Source organism: Sinocyclocheilus grahami, unplaced genomic scaffold (assembly GCF_001515645.1).
Source record: "Sinocyclocheilus grahami isolate Dianchi unplaced genomic scaffold, SAMN03320097.WGS_v1.1 scaffold233.1, whole genome shotgun sequence".
In the NCBI taxonomy this organism is placed as follows: Eukaryota; Metazoa; Chordata; class Actinopteri; order Cypriniformes; family Cyprinidae; genus Sinocyclocheilus; species Sinocyclocheilus grahami.
The window spans coordinates 649,665-670,626 of record NW_015505412.1 but is presented as its reverse complement, the minus strand read 5'-3'; the positions used below and the strand labels follow the sequence as shown (position 1 = coordinate 670,626).

Here is a 20,962-nt window from a genome sequence, read left to right as displayed (position 1 = left end):
GTAGATTAGGCTTGGGGTTTGTAGAATAAATTGAAATGTATTTGCAAAGTTTCTTATAGTCAGTAGAATGTCTGTAGGGGCACCAACAAAATAAAGTGTTTGCAGATGTTAAGTTGGCAATTTACTAATACTCTAATAACTGGTGGTTGCAAAGTAGTTGCAAAGTTACTTATAGTCAACAGAATTTCTAAAGTAAGTAGCAAAATAAAGTTTTACCAATAAATCTGGTTAAAATATGCTTGGAAAAGCATGAGTGACCTTCCTTTACATCAACATTTGCAATCTGTGATGAAATGCTGAGCTCTTCTCACTTTCCACATGGCCTGAAGGAACAGTCTTTATTTACCAGTTTATTTACCAGCATTTGTTTACACTGCATGGCTTCAAAGGCGAATGCAATTGTACATAGAGTAGTGAAGCATGTGTGCGCCCATCCACGCATATCTCCGTCTGCACTGGTTAATGTGTGTGTGTACCAGTAAGCTGACATGGCACGGCCAGTAAAAAGGTGAGTTTGATGGCCCAGAGCCAATCTCATTATCACCCTCCCTGGGTGTGAGAGTAACTCATGAATCCTGAGGAGGTGCAGCCAGCCAACGCTGATAAAGCGAGATACTGCAATGAGGAAACAACCACTCTCGGTCCTCTCAGATCCAATCAGACAACCTGCTCACTCTCTTTTTATCTGATTAAAAAGTACTCAAGTACCGAAATACTGATTGGTCGGTGGTCGTCAGATCTTTTGGGGCATTCCACGTGGTATCTTAAGGGTGCTTTGAGTACTTTTGAATGAATTTATTTTTAAATCTCTGTAAATAAATGGCTTATTTAAAAGTGTGCACTTATCATTAAGTAATTAATATACATTGGAATAGATTTTTACCATCTTTAGTGAACCCAAGTGGTGTTGATTACCAAATCATTTGAAGAGAGGGAAAGCAACTGCAGAATAGTTTCATTATTTCCAGACACAATGGGTTCATTAGCTCAGAGCCGTAATTATATTCATTGCTCAGACCTCACGCTTGTACAATTTATGCGACTCTCTCTCTCGCATTTAATGAAGCTAATGTATCTTGAATGGCAGTGCTAACAATAAAATAAGCAAGGGGCAATGACAGGAAGCTAGAAACTGTCTTTTTGTGAGTTTGTCGACAGATACTTGTAAATAGCGCACATTTGCGTAAGTAAAACGTGAAAATGCCAACTTATCTCCCAGTCACCACCGCATGTCATTCCCTTTGGGATGACTTCAGTGCTGTGGAAGCGATTAAAATCTGCATTAAAAGCATCGTCTGCTGAACTGCCAGCTCAGAGGATGTCACGCAGACTGCTTGACACTATTCTTTGGGAGTGGAAAGCTAAAGTTTTCTGGAGCTAGCGCTCAGGCAGGAAATAAGAGGCACACCTCTTCTGAGGTGCTGTTGATGTGTCCTGTTTTGACAGCCAGTAAAAAAGACTCTGAGGAAAAAGTTGAAGGTGGAAGATGGAAGTGTGGAGTGGATGCAAATTTTTGACCTCTTTCTAACAGGGCATCAGAGGAAAGAGTGCATGAACTTTGAACGATGGCTAAAATAGAGTGATTCATGTACTGTGCTTCAAAGCAAAGCTAGCTTTTTGTGGCTGTTTTTCAAGTCCAGAGTGAGAAACTTATCAGATGCATGATTATTACATTTGATATTTTAACAATTTAATCATTATTAGAATATGATGCAATACTATTAGAATAGCTTAATAATATATAATTATTTTTGTAATTAAAACATTGAAATAAAAATATTATGATTTAATTTGACCAGTCTGTAAATGTAAGATGTAGATGTAGATGTAAATATAAAATATAGTGTTAACTATACTTAAACAATATTTTCATTAAATATCATATAACTGAATGGAAAATATTTTTAATCAATTCGACATTTTTTTTATTAATCTCTAGTTCAATTTTCAATCAAATAAATGAAGCCATCATGAGCATGAGATGTCTTTCAGAAACATGAAAAAAATATTATCGACTCCAAGCTTTTTAATTGCAGAGTGAGAAATTTGAGACTTATCACATTTATAAGTTAAGAGATAACAGTGAGATAACTGATCCAATTTGATATTTTAACAATGTAATAATTATTCTGATATATAAAAAAAAATCTTACAATAATATAATAAATTATAATGAAAAAATATGATTAAATTATTGATATTAATAAATGTATCAATATAATCAATATAAATGTAAAATTTGGTTCATTGTTTAAGATATTTGTTGACCCAAGCATATTGTTATATTGCATGCGTAGTAAATATTAACAATCCAGTAAAAATGTCTTGCTCAAATATCTTGCAGCCAATTTAACCTTTATTTTAATAATCTCTAGTATAATTGTGGCTGTGTTGTTTTGACCCACCTCTATGGGCTTATTTATAGAAAGGGGGTTAGGCCCCATCATTAGGGGTTGGCCATCTATCAGGTGAGCAGGTGGCATGTTGATCTTTGTCTGGGCTGCTGGATGGGCTTCCCCCTGAAATAAAACCCACCTGTCCTGATTTCTTTATCTCTTCCACCCATACAGTATACATCTCTCTGTTGATGCCACAAGCAGCCTGTGATAGCATGATAAGAATGTACATGCCTGCCTCAGTAACTCTTTTCTCTCTTTTAGTATCTTGTGTTCTGTCATTTGGACTTTCAGGATTTACATCTCTGTCTCTCCATTTGTTTGATGTGTTTTTTTTTTTATCTTACTCTGTGCTCACTTCATTGCTGTCCTATATTCATTCCCAGGAGCAGATTTTCGAAACTGTGGGATTTTCAGCCGGTCAAAGCTGATTTTGTAAACTCCTTTGTTGTCCTAGCTTGATGCTCCAGTTTAAGGAATGTCTCTCTCTCATGCTCATATCCTCACCTATATTTACTACTTATTTTTGTCTTTCATCCTCTCACTCCCTGGTCATTAACTATTTCACAAACACTACCTTTCAAAACTTTGGGTTCAGTCATTTTTGTGTGAAAGAAATTAATACCTAGAAAGGGCATTGAATTGATTAGAAGTTACAGTATATAACATAATTTAATATAACATAAACAACAATATTGTTGTTTTACTGTATTTTTGATCACGTAAATGCCATCATGTTGAGCAGTCTTTCAAAAACATTAAATTTTACCAACCTCAAACATTTGTAGCAAATCAGCTCATGGAAAATATGAATAATTAACCATAACTAGTTATAATTAACTATTCATATTTTAGATCCACTGTAGATATTTAGCTGACCACTCAGGGTCAACCGTCTTGTCAATTCTAAGAACGTTAATTTCCTGGTTAAAGGAAATAACCTTCTTACTGCACAATTCTATAAGTTTGTAACGTAAATCTGCATGATTATTGACTCCGGTTATGAGTAAACAATGAACACGTCAAGTGTGATACAAGTAAGGTTTTATTAACTACATAAACACTTAAACTAGTCTAACATACTACATAAACACATTAAGCCGGTCTAACATACACATACACACACACACACACACATACAGTTGGTATAGGAAAGGGTTAAAGGCGTTTTTCTCACATCATCTTTGCTTCTGACTGAATCACCGACTGGGGCGGGTCCCTGGAGCCGGGCCTTTAAGGTCGGAGAAGATCTCCGCCTTTCAAGATGGGCTTGTCCAATGAGCAAAATGGAATTTCCGAGCGGGAGGTGGCAATTGCTGGAGGGTTTACGACCCTTTGTTCTCTAAGCATGGTAATTTGCAAATGGACTTAAATCGAAATTATTAACGATTCTCAGGGCCCTAATATATATTGCCTATGTACCACCATATAATATGCACGCTTGTTTCGATCATAAGAAGGCAAATTCATAGATACTAAACAAGGTAAGATTACATATAGTGAAAAGGGAGGATCAGGAATGGGTCCTCTCACAAGCATACTAAAATAGTCTAAGAATATCAAAGACAAAATACACAATGACAATAATATACTCAATGGCCTGAAGAAATATGTGTGTTCATTCAAATAACGGTTTTTCTATGAATTAACTAGAACACAGTCATTTCTACTCTGCTTTTCCTTGGGACAAGCAGGGATTTTCCCTGCTTTACATACTTTTGGCCAATAAACCCAGTGATATCAGCGTTGGTTGCCATGCAACAAAGAAGCCTGTTCGACTTCCTGGGGTGTTACGCATTCCGGGGGGAAGGGTCCATGGGTCCTCATATGGCTTGTTAACTGAGGTTACAGAGTATTTGTCATATAAAAAGAGAATATATAGTGTGTTGGATTGGTCCAGACGCTACACATTGGAACTGTAGTGTATATGTGACAGTTATTTATTTATTTATTTATTTATGTACAGCATTAGATGCATGATTGATTGATTGGGAAAAGTATTGGAATATTATTTGATAAACGATCTTCTGACAAACAATTAATCTAGCATGAAATGTAAGTGGCTTAAATCCAAATTTGAAGGAAAGCATCATGAAACAAGTTTCCAGAGAAATATGAAATATATAATTTTTTTAGCAACTAATTTAGGTTAAATTTCAACCCTAGTGTTTTTTTTTAAAACTGTATATATAATGTCTGTTAATTTGATGCTTCTTTATAAATCTATTAAAAGGGTTCTTCTTCTTCTTCTTCTTCTTCTTTTCTTCAGTGTTCATTGCTAAACTAAACATTTATAAAATCCTCATAGAAAATGAACCGAAAATAAAACTGGTCATATCATTTTTTTGTTTGTTTGACCTCCTAAAAATTATACTATGTTATATTATAAATATTAGATATTTATAGAATATCTAATATATCTTTATTATTTTATTATAACATTTATTTATTATTTATTATTTTATTTTATATTTATTATATTTATTTATATCTCATATTTTATTTAACTGAAAATAAAACTGATCATATAGTTTTTTTTGTTTGACCTCCTAAAAATTATACTATGTTATATTATAAATATTAGATATAATATTTTCTGAAGGTTAAACACCTTCAGAACATTAGTTGAAAAAGTAAAAAATAATAACAAGAGTTCGTTTGTTATGAGCCTCAGGCCCTGTTTTGTGCTCTACTCATGGAAAATGGCATGTGATATTTGCTCATTTTGATTAGATCCTGCATGTTGTTACATTCTGAACAGTGCAGGATGAGACTTGGAGCAGGCTGTTTGCCTTCTGAATAATTCATGGGGTCACGTATCCAACACACTGGGACAGAGAGCACTTGATTCGCCCTCTATCCAATTCTGTTTTATGTGGTGCACATGAAGTACGGCTTCTATCATTGATGAGACAGAAGAGCTTGCGTTGACCGCTGAGTAGTACTCAGAGGCAACAAATCCCTTAAGCACACTTACTAGGGAAAGGATCATGTCAGAACATTGACCCAATCACTTTTCAAATATCACTAACCCATTGAGAGTCACAGTTCATGTTGGCACAGAAGTCTATATGCCTAACACAGAAAAGGAAATGTGTAAAAAAAAAAAAAAAAAAAAAAAAAAAATATATATATATATATATATATATTCTCCAGATGAGCTTAATTTCCCCTATGTGCGAGTTGCTGACTTTTTTAAGCATATTTTGTTTGTTATGTTCAGTTAAACTTGTACATTTTTAGACCTCGAGGCAATTTGTTTTAATCTGCTTCAACTGTACACTGCCTGTCTTAGTGAGTAAGATGTGACTGATATTCATGCCTGCTTCAAAAGTAAATTCAAGGGCTGTTTTCATGGACTACACTGACTGGGCTCTGGTTTTGGTTGCAGTTGGATGTACTGGACAGATTGGGAAGAGGATGAGGTGAACGACAGCATTGGTAGAATAGAGAAAGCCTGGATGGACGGTTCCAACAGGAAAATATTTGTCACATCTAACATGCTATGGCCCAATGGACTCACTCTGGAACATGGAACCAGTACCATGTACTGGTGTGATGCCTATTATGATCATATTGAGAGAATCTATCTCAATGGGACTGGCAGAATGGTGAGTGAAATTGCTCAAATGTTGCCATTTCTTTGCTTAAATCGTTGAAATCAAATGGGATTATTGTTAACAAATGAGACAGCGCTTCCTAAAACCTGAAAGAGGATTAGTATTTAACCTGGGTTACCTTATAATTTACTTGAAAATACTTTTTTTCTTGTTCTTGTTCTGCAACATATAAATTATCCACAGTCCTACCTCAAATGTGAATTTTGTTTCTAATAAGTTGTTAATATGGGCTACAACTCCAATGATAATGCTGACTAATAAGGACCACAACTCAACAATTAATCAAGCTTGTAAACTCACATTTTTAATCAGGCAGTGATTTCAAAAATTGACATTTGAGGTCTAGCTTGTGGAATGGGAAAGTATCTTCAAGTAAAGTTCACCACAAACTTTATTTTACTCCAGATCGAAAACCCATTAGAAATTCCTGAGGGAACCCACGGAAAATTAGCTTTCTGAATAGGTTTATGGATTGACATCATGACTAAACAGCTCTACTATTGAGACAAACATTGACAGAATAAACATGTAGAGCTAAAAAATATATGTTGACAGCATAGCTCAGATAATTTGGTCAAAAATAATTGAACGAAAAATGAGAGTGCATTTTGAGAGTTTGCTGCCATATACTTGAAGCATTGGTACATCGTTAACATCACTTTTTAAACTTTTCATCCTATTGCTGTGTAGGAGAAAAAAATGAGATGTTAAAGAAACAAAAAAAGGGGTTATCCTCTCACACAGTTGTCAGAACAGTGCATGGTAATGTGTTTTTTTTGCAATTCACTGTAGGTTGTGTACAGTGGCAGGGAACTCAATCACCCGTTTGGGATTGCACAGTACCAAAATTCCATCTTCTGGACAGAGTACATGAACGCCTCCATCTTCCAGCTGGATCTGGTCTCTGGTGAAGTCTCTCTGCTGAGGAGTGAACGGCCCCCTCTGTTCGGGCTTCGAGTATATGATGCACAAAGCCAGCTGGGTAAAGTCACTTTAACTAAAGAAAAGTTACAAGATGACACATTTTTCATCTTTTTCCAATATTTTGATGAATAATGGTTGGAATTGATCTTTTTCCCTTTTAATTCATACAGGTAAGTTGCAATGTAAATTGAATTAGCCGCAACACAGAGGATTTTGAATCCATTAATCTAATTTTGATTGTAGGCAGAGTAGATGACTTCTGTTTATTGTCTCCATCTTGTGAACTAATTAATAATGGTTGCTTCTATTTTGAAGACTTTTGAGTAAATTAAACCATTCTGGAAATGTAATTGTTCTTCTACCATGGCAAAAAGAACGTTGGTTTATTAATGTACACTACCATTCCAGCTTGGGCTTAGGAAGTTGTTTTTTCCCCCTTCTTTTTAAAGAGTAGGACCTGCTTTTTTAATACAGCAGGAATGCATTTATTGGATAAAAATGTGACAGTGAATACTTTAACATTTTTACAAAATAATAAATTAATAAATATAAAATAAAATAAATTAGTAAAAGAACAGGCAAATTAAAAATGCTATATATACACTCAACAAAATTATAAATGCAACACTTTTGTTTTTGCCCCCATTTTTCATGAGCTGAACTCAAAGATCTGAGACTTTTTCTATGTACACCAAAGGCCTATTTATCTCAAATATTGTTCATAAATCTGTCTAAATCTGTGTTAGTGAGCACTTCTCCTTTGCCGAGATAATCCATCCACCTCACAGGTGTGGCATATCAAGATGCTGATTAGACAGCATGATTATTGCACAGGTGTGCCTTAGGCTGGCCACAATAAAAGGGTTGTGAGGCCAGTTGGATGCACTGCCAAATTATCTGAAACGCCTTTGGAGACGGCTTATGGTAGAGAAATTAACATTCAATTCACAGGCAACAGCTCTGGTGGACATTCCTGCAGTCAGCATGCCAATTGCACGCTCCCTCAAAATTTGCGACATCTGTGGCATTGTGCTGTGTGATAAAACTGCACATTTTAGAGTGGCCTTTTATTGTGGCCAGCCTAAGGCACACCTGTGCTATAATCATGCTGTCTAATCAGCATCTTGATATGCCACACCTGTGAGGTGGATGGATTATCTCAGCAAAGGAGAAGTGCTCACTAACACAGATTTAGACAGATTTGTGAACACTATTTGAGAGAAATAGGCCTTTTGTGTTCATAGAAAAAGTCTTAGATCTTTGAGTTCAGCTCATGAAAAATGGGGGCAAAAACAAAAGTGTTGCGTTTATAATTTTGTTCAGTGTATATTCCAAATAAATGCAGCCTTGATGATCATAAGATACTTCTTTCGAAAACAGTAAAAAATCTTACCAAACCCAAACTTTTTGCATGCTTTTCAATTCACTCCTGAATGATGCTCAGCATTGGACTTTGGTACATAATGGTTAATTTTACCAAATTGCAATATGCATGAATTAAATAGAAAAAAATCTGGTGGAAAAATGTTTCACATATTACATGCAGTAGTGCATTCTTTCAGAAAATTCATAATAAACGACATTTTTAATCACAGTGCAGCTATTACAAATGTTCATGGCTTTAGCTTTGATTAGCATAGACCCAACTGCAGAGCAGGAACCTTACTGTTGAGTGGGTGGGTTTAATCCACTGAAGTGGGGACTAAAGCTCTGTTTAGAATGTTTAACTCTGTGTGGATGTCTGAGGCAAGGAGGGATGATTACTGTCATCCTCCCTCATAACTGCCAGTCACAACACGCAGAGGGAGGGACACTGCTCAGCGGGGCCCTTGCACATGCAGACGAGCGGCACAGAGAACGCAGCCGTGTGTTCGGCTCCCACATGTTTCATCTCTTACTTACCTAAGGGTGGTGCAGTTTTAGGAGAGCAGACAGTACGCTGCTTGTCAGAGAGACTCACTCTTTTGAGAATGAAGATGTAGGCAGTTGGGACCAGCAGACTCATGTTTTAAATATTCTCCTCTTGACATCGAACTTCGTAACAGCATTCGTAACACCAAGACTTCTGAGAGGAGAAGGTGGGGAACTGCCGTTATGTCACGTAAGAATTTCCTGGCCCGAAAATGCGGGCTTTTTGATAGTCTACGTTCTCAGCAGAAGAGGAATTTCTTCAAAGCGCTTGTCAGGAGAAAGATTAATTGTGTTTCCGCTCCCTGGAGTACCACAGATTGGCCATTACAAAACAGTTTTTATCTCATTGGTTCAGGCAATGCCTTTCAACCCCTCTCTAAATGAAACCTTATTATTGTCCCCATGCCTCAACTTAATAAGTGACAGTTTTCTCACAAAACTGTGTTTTTCTCCTCTCCTCCCCCATCGTAGGTGTCATTGCCCACATAACGAATTATATCTGTGAAAGAAAAAGAGTGTCAAATGGCTCTCTTCTCCAGTGTTTCCCATAATTTACTTGACGTGTGATTAAAAATAATGCCCCTGTGTACCACCGGCATCCCAGAAGAGCAGGAAATTGGTTCTGAGTGGGCAGTGAAGAAGAACTTTATGTTCTGTGCTTCAAGGAGAGACGTTGCTAAAAGCCATAAAAGGATGAACACATAAACAGCCGTCCTGCCGGTGGGAAAGAAGATTTGTAGATATCTGTTGTTTAGGCCTATGTTTGTTTTTTAGGTGACAATGCCTGCCGGGTGAATTACGGTGGTTGCGGTACCCTCTGTTTGGCCATCCCGGGAGGCCGGGTGTGCGCGTGTGCCGACAACCAGCACCTGGACAAGAACAATATCACATGCTCTGGTAGGCTGCTTTAAATACCATTCCCTTAAAAAAAAAAAAAAAAACACAGGTCAAGAAGTCTGAAAAGGACTAGGAGTATAACTTAAAAAAATAAATAAATAAAGTAATAATTTACCGGTGTATTCAATCATGATCATGTATAATTGTAAGTAAATTTCTCAAATTGACAAAAATCTAATTGTCATATTTAAAAGTATTTATTTAACTAATATTTTAAATAGTTTAATGTTCAAAAAAAAAAAAAAAAAAAAAAAGAAAGAAAATGGAAAAGCTCAATATGTTAGTAGTAACCTGTGCCTTTGCTGGCAGCCATTGGTCATCAAAATGTATTTTTATAAAGTGCTCTTTTTAAAATGTAATTTAAAAGCTAAATTTCTTTTCTTTTCTTTTTTTTCTTTTTTTTTCTTTTATCTTTGCTTTTAAACATAAGTAAAATAGTTTTACATGTTTTTTTTCTTTTTTTTGGATTTTGAAAACTAATTTAAACGATTTGAAACGATTTTTAAATTATACATTTCTGATTTTTATTATGTTTGTTTTTGTTGTTTATTGTTTTGTTTTGTTTTGGTTCACTCCTAGTCCTCAGTCATCGTCATCAGTCATCAGTTACTCAAATAAAGACAAAGGACAGAATCGAAGTTTATACTGCTTTAAATAGTTTTTGTCACGTTGCAATGCTATAATAAAGAGAGAAGTAGCACACTTGATTTATTTGAAAAAGTAGCTTGAGTATAATAGTATGAATTCAAAAAGCAATCTGTTGCTTTATTTGTAGTATTAAACTCAGACTCCGCATCACCCCTACACTGTGACTGACTATATTTTCCTTGAAGTTCTTTTTCTACAATTCAGTTTTTCTTCTTGTGAAGACTCTGCAGGTCAAGAGGAGCCCCAGCGGTGCAAAAATGATGAGTTTCAGTGCAGGAACTGGCGCTGCATACGAGTCAATTGGATTTGTGATGGAGATGATGACTGTTTAGATGGCAGCGATGAGGAGGCCCACATATGCTGTATGTACCTTGTTTTCTTTCTTTCTGACAGCGATGTATAATCCCTGTTGTGTCTGCTTTACTGAACCATCAAACCTCTGTGGCCTTAAGCTGTGTCGTTTAGCGTGCACATAGTGTCATATATGTCTGTGATGTATCACTCAATATAAAATGTATATTCTGTTCAGGTGTCACAGATGTCATGCATTTTTTTACCGACCTGGTAACAAGATGAACACTGCAATAATATTACAATGTTATTTTAAACTTTGTTTTTTGTTTTTATTATTATTCTTTAGTATATGCAGTGGTCCAGTATACAGTTTAGTGATCATTATGCAAACATTTTCAAATTCACAATGCCCCAAATGACCAGCCAAAAGCAATAATTCCAGACAGCTGTATAATAAGTAAATATATATGCTGATAAAATGTATACCATAGCTTGACTTGCACTGGATAAAAGCATCTACATAAATGTAAATCTGAGCAAGCAGACTGTTTGCATATCATTTGTAGATAATTAACAAGTTGCTAATTGACATCTCAGGGAAAAAACGGCTGCAATATCAAACGGGAAGAACGCCAGTATCAAATTGTTCTCCCACGCACTGCATTCCACCGCACAATCATCTTATGAGCTAATCGATAAGATAAGCACCATGTTAAAATGTTGGGGGCTGAGTCATTTTTCACTATGAGAAATACTTTAACGTGATGTTCTGCCAGAATTATCAGAATTGCAAAATCAATTTTCTGCTCTGCTGGGATGTCTTATAGTTTAATACGGCTGAAACTTTACTGCCTGATCCCACTCGAATCCGGTTTTTCATTTAATCTGTTACTCATTGTCTGTTGGTGACGCGCTGAGTATCCAGGGTTATGAGTAATAGCAGGTTCTATTATTAAATAGAGCAAATAGTAGAGGAAAACACAGGCGCTACTTTAAATAAACTCAAAAGCCTGAGGGCAAACACATATTTTTGAAATAAATGTGAAGCTAGCTCAAGAGAATAGATGAATAGCAAAATGAAAACTGCTGTGTCAAAACAAAAGTAGAGTATTATGCATATGAACTCACTTATATGTAGAGCGGGCTGTCAGCAGTATAACAAAACATGTAAAAAAAAACAAATAATAAAAAATAAATAAAACAACCGAAATATATGTCAAGCTTGAAAATGCTTTGTAACATTCTTAGATACAGTATGTATTTTTTTTTAAACAAAACATTTCCTGTTTGACATGCTTTGAATTTTTTGTTTATGTTGTTCCTTCCAGCTAACCACAGTTGCCCGGTTGACCAGTTCAAGTGTCCCAATAATCGTTGCATACCCAAAAGGTGGCTTTGTGATGGAGCCAATGACTGTGGAGATAACGAAGATGAGTCTAATAAAACATGCTCAGGTAGAGCTCGACTCCCTCATACATATTAAACAGATCCATCCACCAATATGTGCCAGTAATACATCGGGGTCACATATTATAAAACTCATAAAACTTATTAATCCTCTATGAAGGATTTTAGTATTTTTTCTTTGTCTTCCTGTCCTGTCATTGAGTCACATAACTGTAGAATCTTAAAACGAGCATTAATATGACTTAATTATTAATATTTAATAATTAATATCATATAACATCATCAAGTGGCATAAATGGGCAGCAAATTGTATTGGCGGCATTACTGAGAAATTACATGTATAGTTTCATATTTTAAGAGGCAAAATATTAATTCGTCTTAGATCAATATATACTTTTACAGTTACAAAAAGGTCTTATTTGAGACATGCTACCTTCTCAGGTACTGTAATAGGGCAAGGTGCATTGACTTACTCTCTTATGAGAGCATGATAATCGATAAATGTGTATGTGCAATGAAGTGAACTTTCTTGCTACGGATTGTCAGAATCACTTTTCCCCAACCTTCTTTTTTATAAAATCGAGTAACACCTGGCCTGTTTCCAGTAGTTAACACTCTTTCACTATTTTAAGTGCTGTAAGATCAATGGAAGGAAGGAACATATGTGATAAATGCTGTCAACAGTCTGACATCCCGCTGATAAAGCTGACCCTCCAGCCGGAGACGGCTCAGACCTTTGTTGACTTGGCAGAAGCAGTTAGAGCAAAGCGATGTGGAACACAAGTGATTATACTGAATCAGTGAAGAGCTGAAATTGATAGCAGATGTTAAAGCGATTTAATATTTCATGATTCAAGATGATCTGAAGCAGAGAATTGCTTGAATTGGCTGTAAAATAGTCTCTGGTGTATCAGTGCAATTTTGATCAGAAAGCTTGGAATTAAATGATTGCCTTTTGGTGGGACTAATTCCTGGAGTCACACATGAGATTAAACTACCTTAAAGAAATTACTCTTATACTTAAATTGTTTGCCTCTTATAGGTGTGTTTAAAGTATGGCCAGTAGGATTAGGAATCAAAAACGCGTGCAAGGTCATTTAATTGTGTGTGATTAAAAAGAACCTTTGTTGTTGTTCTGCTAATGGTTCTGTTAATTGTTTTGTTTTGTTTTAGTTTTGTTTTAGTTTTGAAACAGCACAAGAATGCAAGAAAGAAAGGGTAGCCCTTCTGTTCCTTTGTTATCAGTTCTTATGAAAGGAGGTGAAGAGTATTTTCCCCCTTACACTTTAAACAATAAATGTAACAACCTAAATTATAGTAATGTATACATTTGTTTTAAGAAACTACTCAGTTTGTTTATTTTAATTATAGAACTAAACATGTTTTAATTGGAGTGTATTCCTGTTAATGTTTGTTTGTTTGTTTGTTTGTTTAATTAGGCTACTTAATTAATTAAGTACAAATTGTATTATTCTGTTGAAACAATCTGTTCTCTAAACATTTCCTAAACAGTTTTTTTCTTGCTCAAAATTACCAAACAAACAAATAAAAGAATCATTATATGGAAGCAGAATAAAATATTATTTCCTTTGTGATTAATATCTCAGGTGGCCACTGCTAAATACACTAAATGCCATGAATAATCAGATTATCTTGTTTCCTTTTTCGTTTTGTCTTTAGCCCAGCCATGTCGGACTGGTCAGTTCACCTGTGGTAATGGTCGCTGTGTACCAGAAGCGTGGCGCTGTGATCAAGATGATGACTGTGGAGACATGTCAGACGAGTCCACTTCCTGTGGTGAGTCACCATCCTACTAGCTAATTGGCTTGGCAAATTTGACTATGGTGTAACTGGTGAATCTGTCAGCACTGTCATCATGAACCTGCTTTATTTAGGACAAGTCTCTCTTATCCCTTTTCCACCAACACAGTGCCACTTCTTGTACCAAATCTGGCCGCATTACATGTTTCTGCAACCAAATAAACTAAAAACAAACTGAAAATCTAGGTGTAAGAATGTAACAAATACTGTAATTTGCCATGATTTTTGTGGACAGGTTATGCTATAAAATAGTAAGTTTGTCTCTCATAAAACACTTGCCAGTTCTAAGAGAGCTTTGACTCTAAAGGTGTATTTTTGCTGCCCACTCTTACATTATTTCGCCAAAAACATCTACATGTCAATGTTCAGGACTGAATACAATGTTAACCAAGTACAGTACATTTCTTCAGCCCCCGAGTCTGTGCTTTTAGAAGCAGAAAGGAAAAAGGAATTAAACTTGGATGCATGAGCTTTTAAGAGTGTGGCGGTAATACAAATCATAGATTCTCTGATGTTAAAAGCTCACCATAAACACATCCCAGACCCTGAAAGCAGACGAAAGGAAATGACACAGGGCTTTGAGAGGAAATGGCCCAGGAAGTTTACCACTGTGAACTCCCACAGTGAAACGACTATTCAAAGCAGCACATGAATGCTGGGAATGCTGGGAAAGACAGGTAGCCCTTTGAAGAGGCTCAGCAATATCAGTCAGAAAATTGTTCCTTTCTCATCAGTTCTTATGAAAGGAGGTGAAGAGTCCCCCCCCCCTTATACTTTAAATAAATGCAACTTAATTACAGTTAATAAATGTATTTTTATGGAACTACTCAGTTTATTTATCTTAAAGTGTCACTGGGCGGTAAGAGAGCACCGTAGAAAAACAGGGTCTGAGTCCAAATGCAGGTGAAATTAGATTTATTGAACAGAAAGGCAGACAAAAAGAAACAAAAAACAGATCAGAACGGATAAACAAAACATGATCAGGTGAGGGATACAAATTCAGCAACCAACATGCTTGCATCAACCTACACACAACAAATAACTACAATTACAATTACAATTCAGCCAGGCAGAGTGGTGGGAGTATGGTGTATAAATAGTCCATGACAATGAGGAACAGCTGAGGGTGTAATAAGTGACAGGTGTGTGGAGTTTGGGGAATGGAGTCCGGGAGGACGGGAGATGGCTACCTCTGGTGGTGAGAGGGAGAAACGCAGGGCCCGGTCTCATGACGGAACCCCCTCTCTAAGGAACTGCTTCCAGACATTCCCAAGCACCCGACCAGGGGGACAGCAGAGCGGGGGTGGAGTAGGGGTCCAGGTCCGTGTGCTGGAGGGGGACCTGGGGACTGAGGCAGAGCCGGCGGGATGGAGACCCAGGGCAGAACCAGCGGCAACCACAGCGGTGTGTGAGGAGCTGCCGCCTTGGAATGGGCAATGGCGGGCTCCGCCGCTTCGGGAAGGCCAGAAGCGAGCCCCGCATCCTCTGAGGGAACATCAGCGGGCTCCGCCACTTCAGGAAGGCCAGAAGCAAGCCCCGCCGCCTCTGAGGGAACATCAGCGGGCTCCGCCGCTTCGGGAAGGCCAGAAGCAAGCCCCGCTGCCTCGGAGGGAACATCAGCGGTCTCCGCCGCTTCGGGAACCTTGTGAGTGAGAACCGCCACCTCAGGAGCTTTGTAAACGAGTCCCGCCGCCTCGGAGGGAACATCAGCGGGCTCCACCACTTCAGGAAGGCCTGAAGCGAGCTCTGCCGCCTCAGAGGGAATATCAGTGGGCACCGCCACCACGGGAGAATTGTGATTGGACCCCGCCGCTTCTGGGGAACTGTGAGCAGACACTGCCTCCTCGGGGGAACTGTGAGCAGACACCGCCGCATCGGGGGAACTGTGAGCAGACACCGCCGCCTTGGTGGAACTGTGAGCGGACACCGCCACTTCTGGAGCTTTGTGAGCGGACACCGCCGCCTCGGAGAAACTGTGAGTGGACACTGCTGCCTCGAGAAATATGTGAGCGGACACCGCCGCTTCTGGAGCTTTGTGAGCGGACACCGCTGACTCTGGGGAACTGTGAGCGGACACCGCCGCTCGAACCGACCTCAGCTGAGGATCCTGCATGCTGCTTATCAGCCCAGGACAGCCCAGGAACAACGGGCATGAGGTTCTGGGAACAGCTGACAAGACCTCTGAAGTCTCCTGGATCACAACTCCGAGAAAACTGTGAGCGGGCTCCACAGCGAATTCCACCCTGAAGGATGAGCCTCTCAAGTACAGAGCCCGATTGACATATTCCTTCAGTGACTCCTCGGGGTGCCAGTAAGGCATAAGGGACTTGAAGGGCTCGGCTAGGCCTCCCCAGAAAAAGACCATGAGGTAGGTCTTCTCCGTAACAGACCGGCGAGCTGCTCCAACGAAGTCCCTGGTGTAATCCTCAATTTAAAAAGAAGTTTAGGAACTTCCCTGCTGGACCCATGTTTGTTGGCTGAATTCTGTCACGGGGCGGTAAGAGAGCACCATAGAAAAACAGGGTCTGGGTCCAAATGCAGGTGAAATTAGATTTATTGAACAGAGGGAGATGGTGACCTCTGGTGGTGAGAGGGAGAAATGCAGGGCCCGGACTCATGACATAAAGTTGGTGGGTGTTTTTTTTATTTATTCATTCTTTAATTAATTCCTATTTTCCAACTTTATTCTAAGACAGATACAAAATTAACAAAATTCATGTTTTTATCTTTATTATGAGGATGGGGTAATCATAACTAAACTAATCTGGCTACTATTTTAAAATGCTGGACAGCTGTAAAATATATATAATGTTAGTTTTTTTTTTTTTTTTGAATACATGTCAGTCTCATATCATATCTAGCTCTATGTCATGAAATTTGGTGCTTGTGCTGTTTTCTGGTGACTATACACAAAAATCACTATTCGAGCATGTGATGCATTGTTTCCTTGGGGTCTCTGTGCATTGATATACAGTGTTGGGGAAAGTTACTTTTAAAAGTAATGCATTACAATATTGCGTTACTCCATAAAAAAGCAACTAATTACGTTACTTAGTTACTTTTTATGGAAAGTAATGCGTTACGTTACTTTTGCGTTACTTTTTAAATCTGGACAGGGCTTGCTTGTTTGTTTTTAAAATAAAAAAAAGTTATATTTTTGGCAAATATAAAAGCCTTTTCACACCAAAAGTGAAATGAATAAGCTTCAGGCTGAAGGGAAAGTAAATTTACGTCCCTACAGTAGAATAAAGAAGAAGACATTTCAACACACTTCAACAATAAAAAAAGACTTTTTGCTTATTAGTACGGTTGAACTGGATCATCGAAGGTCAGAAGCAAAGACATTGGTTAATAGAATGGGATTAAATACATAAAGCATATTTGTGTTGTTTAACATTTAACTATTGCAGGTTTGCGTCATATTCTGAGTTGCATTATTTTTATTACTTTTGAGGAATACTGAATCTGTGTTTTTTTTGTGAGTGAGATGAATTAATGCATATTCATATTTATTTTAGAACTACAGTAACAGTATTTGAAAAGTAACCCAGATATTCTCTTGTAAATTAAAAAGTAATGCGTTACTTTACTAGTTACTTGAAAAAAAGTAATCCGATTACGTAACTCGCGTTACTTGTAATGCGTTACCCCCAACACTGTTGATATATGCATTAAAAGATCTGTGTAAATGCATCTTTTCAACGTGTATATATATTACTTCTCCTTCCTGCCATTTCTACTCCCTCAAGCACAAAATTGAAATTCTGACTCTTCTGCCAATTCTCTATCATGCTATGCACTAACAATGTAACTTTCTGGGGTTCTGTCACCAAATGCTGCAAATTGCTCAAAGTGCCATTGTCTTGGTTACCTCTGCTGTGTCTTAGGCTGCCTCAGTACACTTTTGCACAAACACTCGCAGTGTAAGCAGTAATTAGAGTGTACGCCTGACTTCACTTAATCGTAATCAAGCTGGGCTGAAAGACGTGGAGCTCCGCTGCCTCTCACAACTGCACTGCACACAACACACAACACACAACACACCTGAAACGCAGTGACGCTCAGCTTGCTGTATGCTAATTGCCATTTTTGAATCATTCTCGGCTTTCAAAAAATATATTTTTTCCTACCAAGAATATTGGTTTAACAGTATACCTGTGGCAGTTTTGGATCACTAACATACAAAAATAAAAAAGTTAGTTGGTATAAACTTGACCTTAAAATAAGTAATTTTTATGCATTTGTAATGCATTGTCATTTGTAATGGCTCTTTTGAATTTCAATTCAAAATTACGAATAACATTATGATATGCTATGGTTATTTTTGAAATTTTAGACTGTGATGTGCCATATGATCACTGTTGCCAACTCTCGCAAGATAAATAACCAACCGCAGCTTCCAAAACAAGCCCAATATTTTTTTGATGATTTATTATCATCAATATTATTTATTATCAATTATTTATTACCAATAAATGAGCCTGCAACATATTAAACTGAAACCACTCTTTTATCTGAAAAGCAAAAACAGAAGTTATTTTACAAAAATAAGCAAACTGCAACAAATTGGGAACAAAACTCATCTCCAATCACCTGTGAGCAGAATAGGATTGGAGAGATGGAAAAGGAGAAAAACACAAGAGCTTCAAAGGGGAGCTGTAACATAGCCACATATTTATAGCCTACTAAAATATAGGCTATTCGAACCCATTTTATATACTCTTAGTGTTATAGGAGTATAGGACTGCTTGCTTTTTATTACAGCCCGTGATAATTAATACATTACAAAAACATTGTAAAATTTTAAATTAGGCTAAAAGAAAGTCATCCCACTCCTCTATTATGTCTACTTATATCATCGCTTGGATTACAGCGTCACGCGCCTTCTTTTTGAATGTTATTTTTCTCCAATGAGGGGGAGGAGTGGGCGGAACATTTGGCAAACTACGCTGCAGCACTTATATTATTGCACTGGGGTGCGTTTCCCAAAAGCATCGTTAGCCAACTATGGTATGGTCGCAAGTTCCGTCGTTACCAACATAGTTCAACATTTCCCGAAACCATAGTTATTAACTAAACGAGGACAGGGACATGACCAAATAAGGGAACACAGGAACAGAAACAGGGGCAAAACATAACAAAACAGGTCCATGATCCTGACATATCGCCCCCCCCCCTCCCGGGAAGGTGTGTCCTCGCGCCGTAGAACAACATGCGTGGGAGCACAGGTGGGAACTCGGGAGGCGGCTCAGGAGGAGGACGGACACCCGGGAGGGGGCGGGCAGACAGAGACCAGGGAGGTGACGATGGAAGGAGGAGCCAGGGAGGAAACAGGAGGAACTTGGAGCAGGAGGAGCCAAGCAGGACCCAGGCCACAGCCATGATGGCGACCCACGGTGGAGCCGATGGAGGGAGCAGCCATGGAGGAGGAATGGCTGCTGACCTCAGGGGGCCGACCAACGGCGACGGAGCAGGTGGCGGAGGAGCCCGAGGCGGAGAGCCAACGATCCGCGGTGGAGACGGAGTGACTGAGGACCAATGTGGAGCTGGCGGGAGGAAGGAGCCCAATGGAGCTGGTGGGATGTGGCGATGAGGTGCAGCCAGAGGAGCGGAGTCCTGAGGCGATGGCGGGTCGACACCCGACCAAGGCGGAGCCGGAGGGACGAGGGAGCCCGGTGGAGCTGGTCGATCAACGGGTGACGGTGGAGGTGAGGGAGCTATGAGCCGAGGTGGAGCTTCTGGGTCTATGGGCCGAGGCGGAGTCCGGGCCTCGGAGGCTGGAGGCAGAGGTGAGGGATGCTACAGCCACGGCGATGATGGAGGATGGCAGACCCGCGGCGCTTGCACCGTATTGATGGTGGGCTGAGGGCGAGCAGAGGGGCTCCCAGAAGACAGCGGTGGAGTAGGCAGGAGCGGGCGGGTAGGTGGGTATTTGTGAGCCTCTGGGCTCTCAGGGCTGCCCTCGGGGATCAGAGCCCACTCCTGGTTGGACTGGGAAACGGGAGCCCACTCAGGGCTGGACGGGACTAGTGGGGACGAAGGAGAGAGGAGAGGGGGAAAAGTCGACCTCCAGATCTGTTTCCCAGTCTATCAGGTCTCCTTCTAAGTCCAGCAGTCCCAGATGTATAATTAGCTCACCCTCAGCCGCGGTGCAGTAGGCGGAGCTCCACTCCGCGCTCTCACCGTTCACGGCTTGCTTCCTCGCGGTGGGCACTGTTGCCGGCTCTCGCACCTGGTCTGACGGGTGGGGCTCCACATCCGGGGCAATCCTCTGCTCAGTCGCTTGGCATTGCGCTGGCTCGTTGATCGCGGCAGTGATGGGCTCTCCGTCATCGGTGGGCTCAGGCTGATGCTCCGCACCTCGGGGAGATGGTGGGCTGGGCACTGAGTCTGGAGTGGATCTGGCGAGATCATCCACGGGGCAGGTGGTGGATGGTGATCCGTTACTCGCCAGAGTCCACTCCACGAAGGTAGCGAAATCCTCTTGAGGACCATCTTCGGACGACAGCGCTCTGCTCGCGGTGTTCAAGCTTGTGTCATAGAATGAGCAGAGCGCATTGTCTGGGTAGCTGGTGGTGCTAGCTAACAGCCGGAACAGTCTCGTATGGTCCTCGAGAGATCTGTCCCCCTGCTCCAGCAGGAGAAGGAGGAATTCCCATGCGGGTGAAGGGATCCATAAGGGGAAACACAACGGAAACAAAAACACTAAGAAAAAAGGGAGGATAGACACATGGAGGTAACTGTATTCGGTCAGGTCTTCTGTCACAATACGCTGGAGCACGGGCACGAGGAAACGAGGAGACGTTACAGAGATTTTACAGAACGAGAGTCTTTTAATGATCCAATAGGGAAACAGAGCACAAGGATGACGATCACAACAAGTAGACCCAACCGAGGAGAAATGCACAGACAAGAACTTATAAACACTGGACAATAACCAAACACAGGTGCACAGAATTACTAATTAAATAAACGAGGACACGAACATGACCAAATAAGGGAACACAGGAACAGAAACAGGGGCAAAACATAACAAAACAGGTC

The 20,962-nt window shown here is 39.5% G+C and overlaps 1 protein-coding gene across 1 annotated transcript in view; it reads left to right on the top strand.

Moving 5' to 3' along the window:
• The window catches only part of lrp1bb (low density lipoprotein receptor-related protein 1Bb), a 373,072-nt gene that overhangs the window by 150,218 nt on the left and 201,892 nt on the right, over positions 1 to 20,962 (top strand). Inside the window, exons 13-18 of the mRNA XM_016288691.1 lie at positions 5,788 to 6,007; positions 6,809 to 6,998; positions 9,626 to 9,748; positions 10,618 to 10,758; positions 12,019 to 12,144; positions 13,778 to 13,894. Of these exons, the coding sequence (XP_016144177.1) occupies positions 5,788 to 6,007; positions 6,809 to 6,998; positions 9,626 to 9,748; positions 10,618 to 10,758; positions 12,019 to 12,144; positions 13,778 to 13,894 (917 nt within the window). The remainder of the gene's footprint in view (positions 1 to 5,787; positions 6,008 to 6,808; positions 6,999 to 9,625; positions 9,749 to 10,617; positions 10,759 to 12,018; positions 12,145 to 13,777; positions 13,895 to 20,962) is intronic.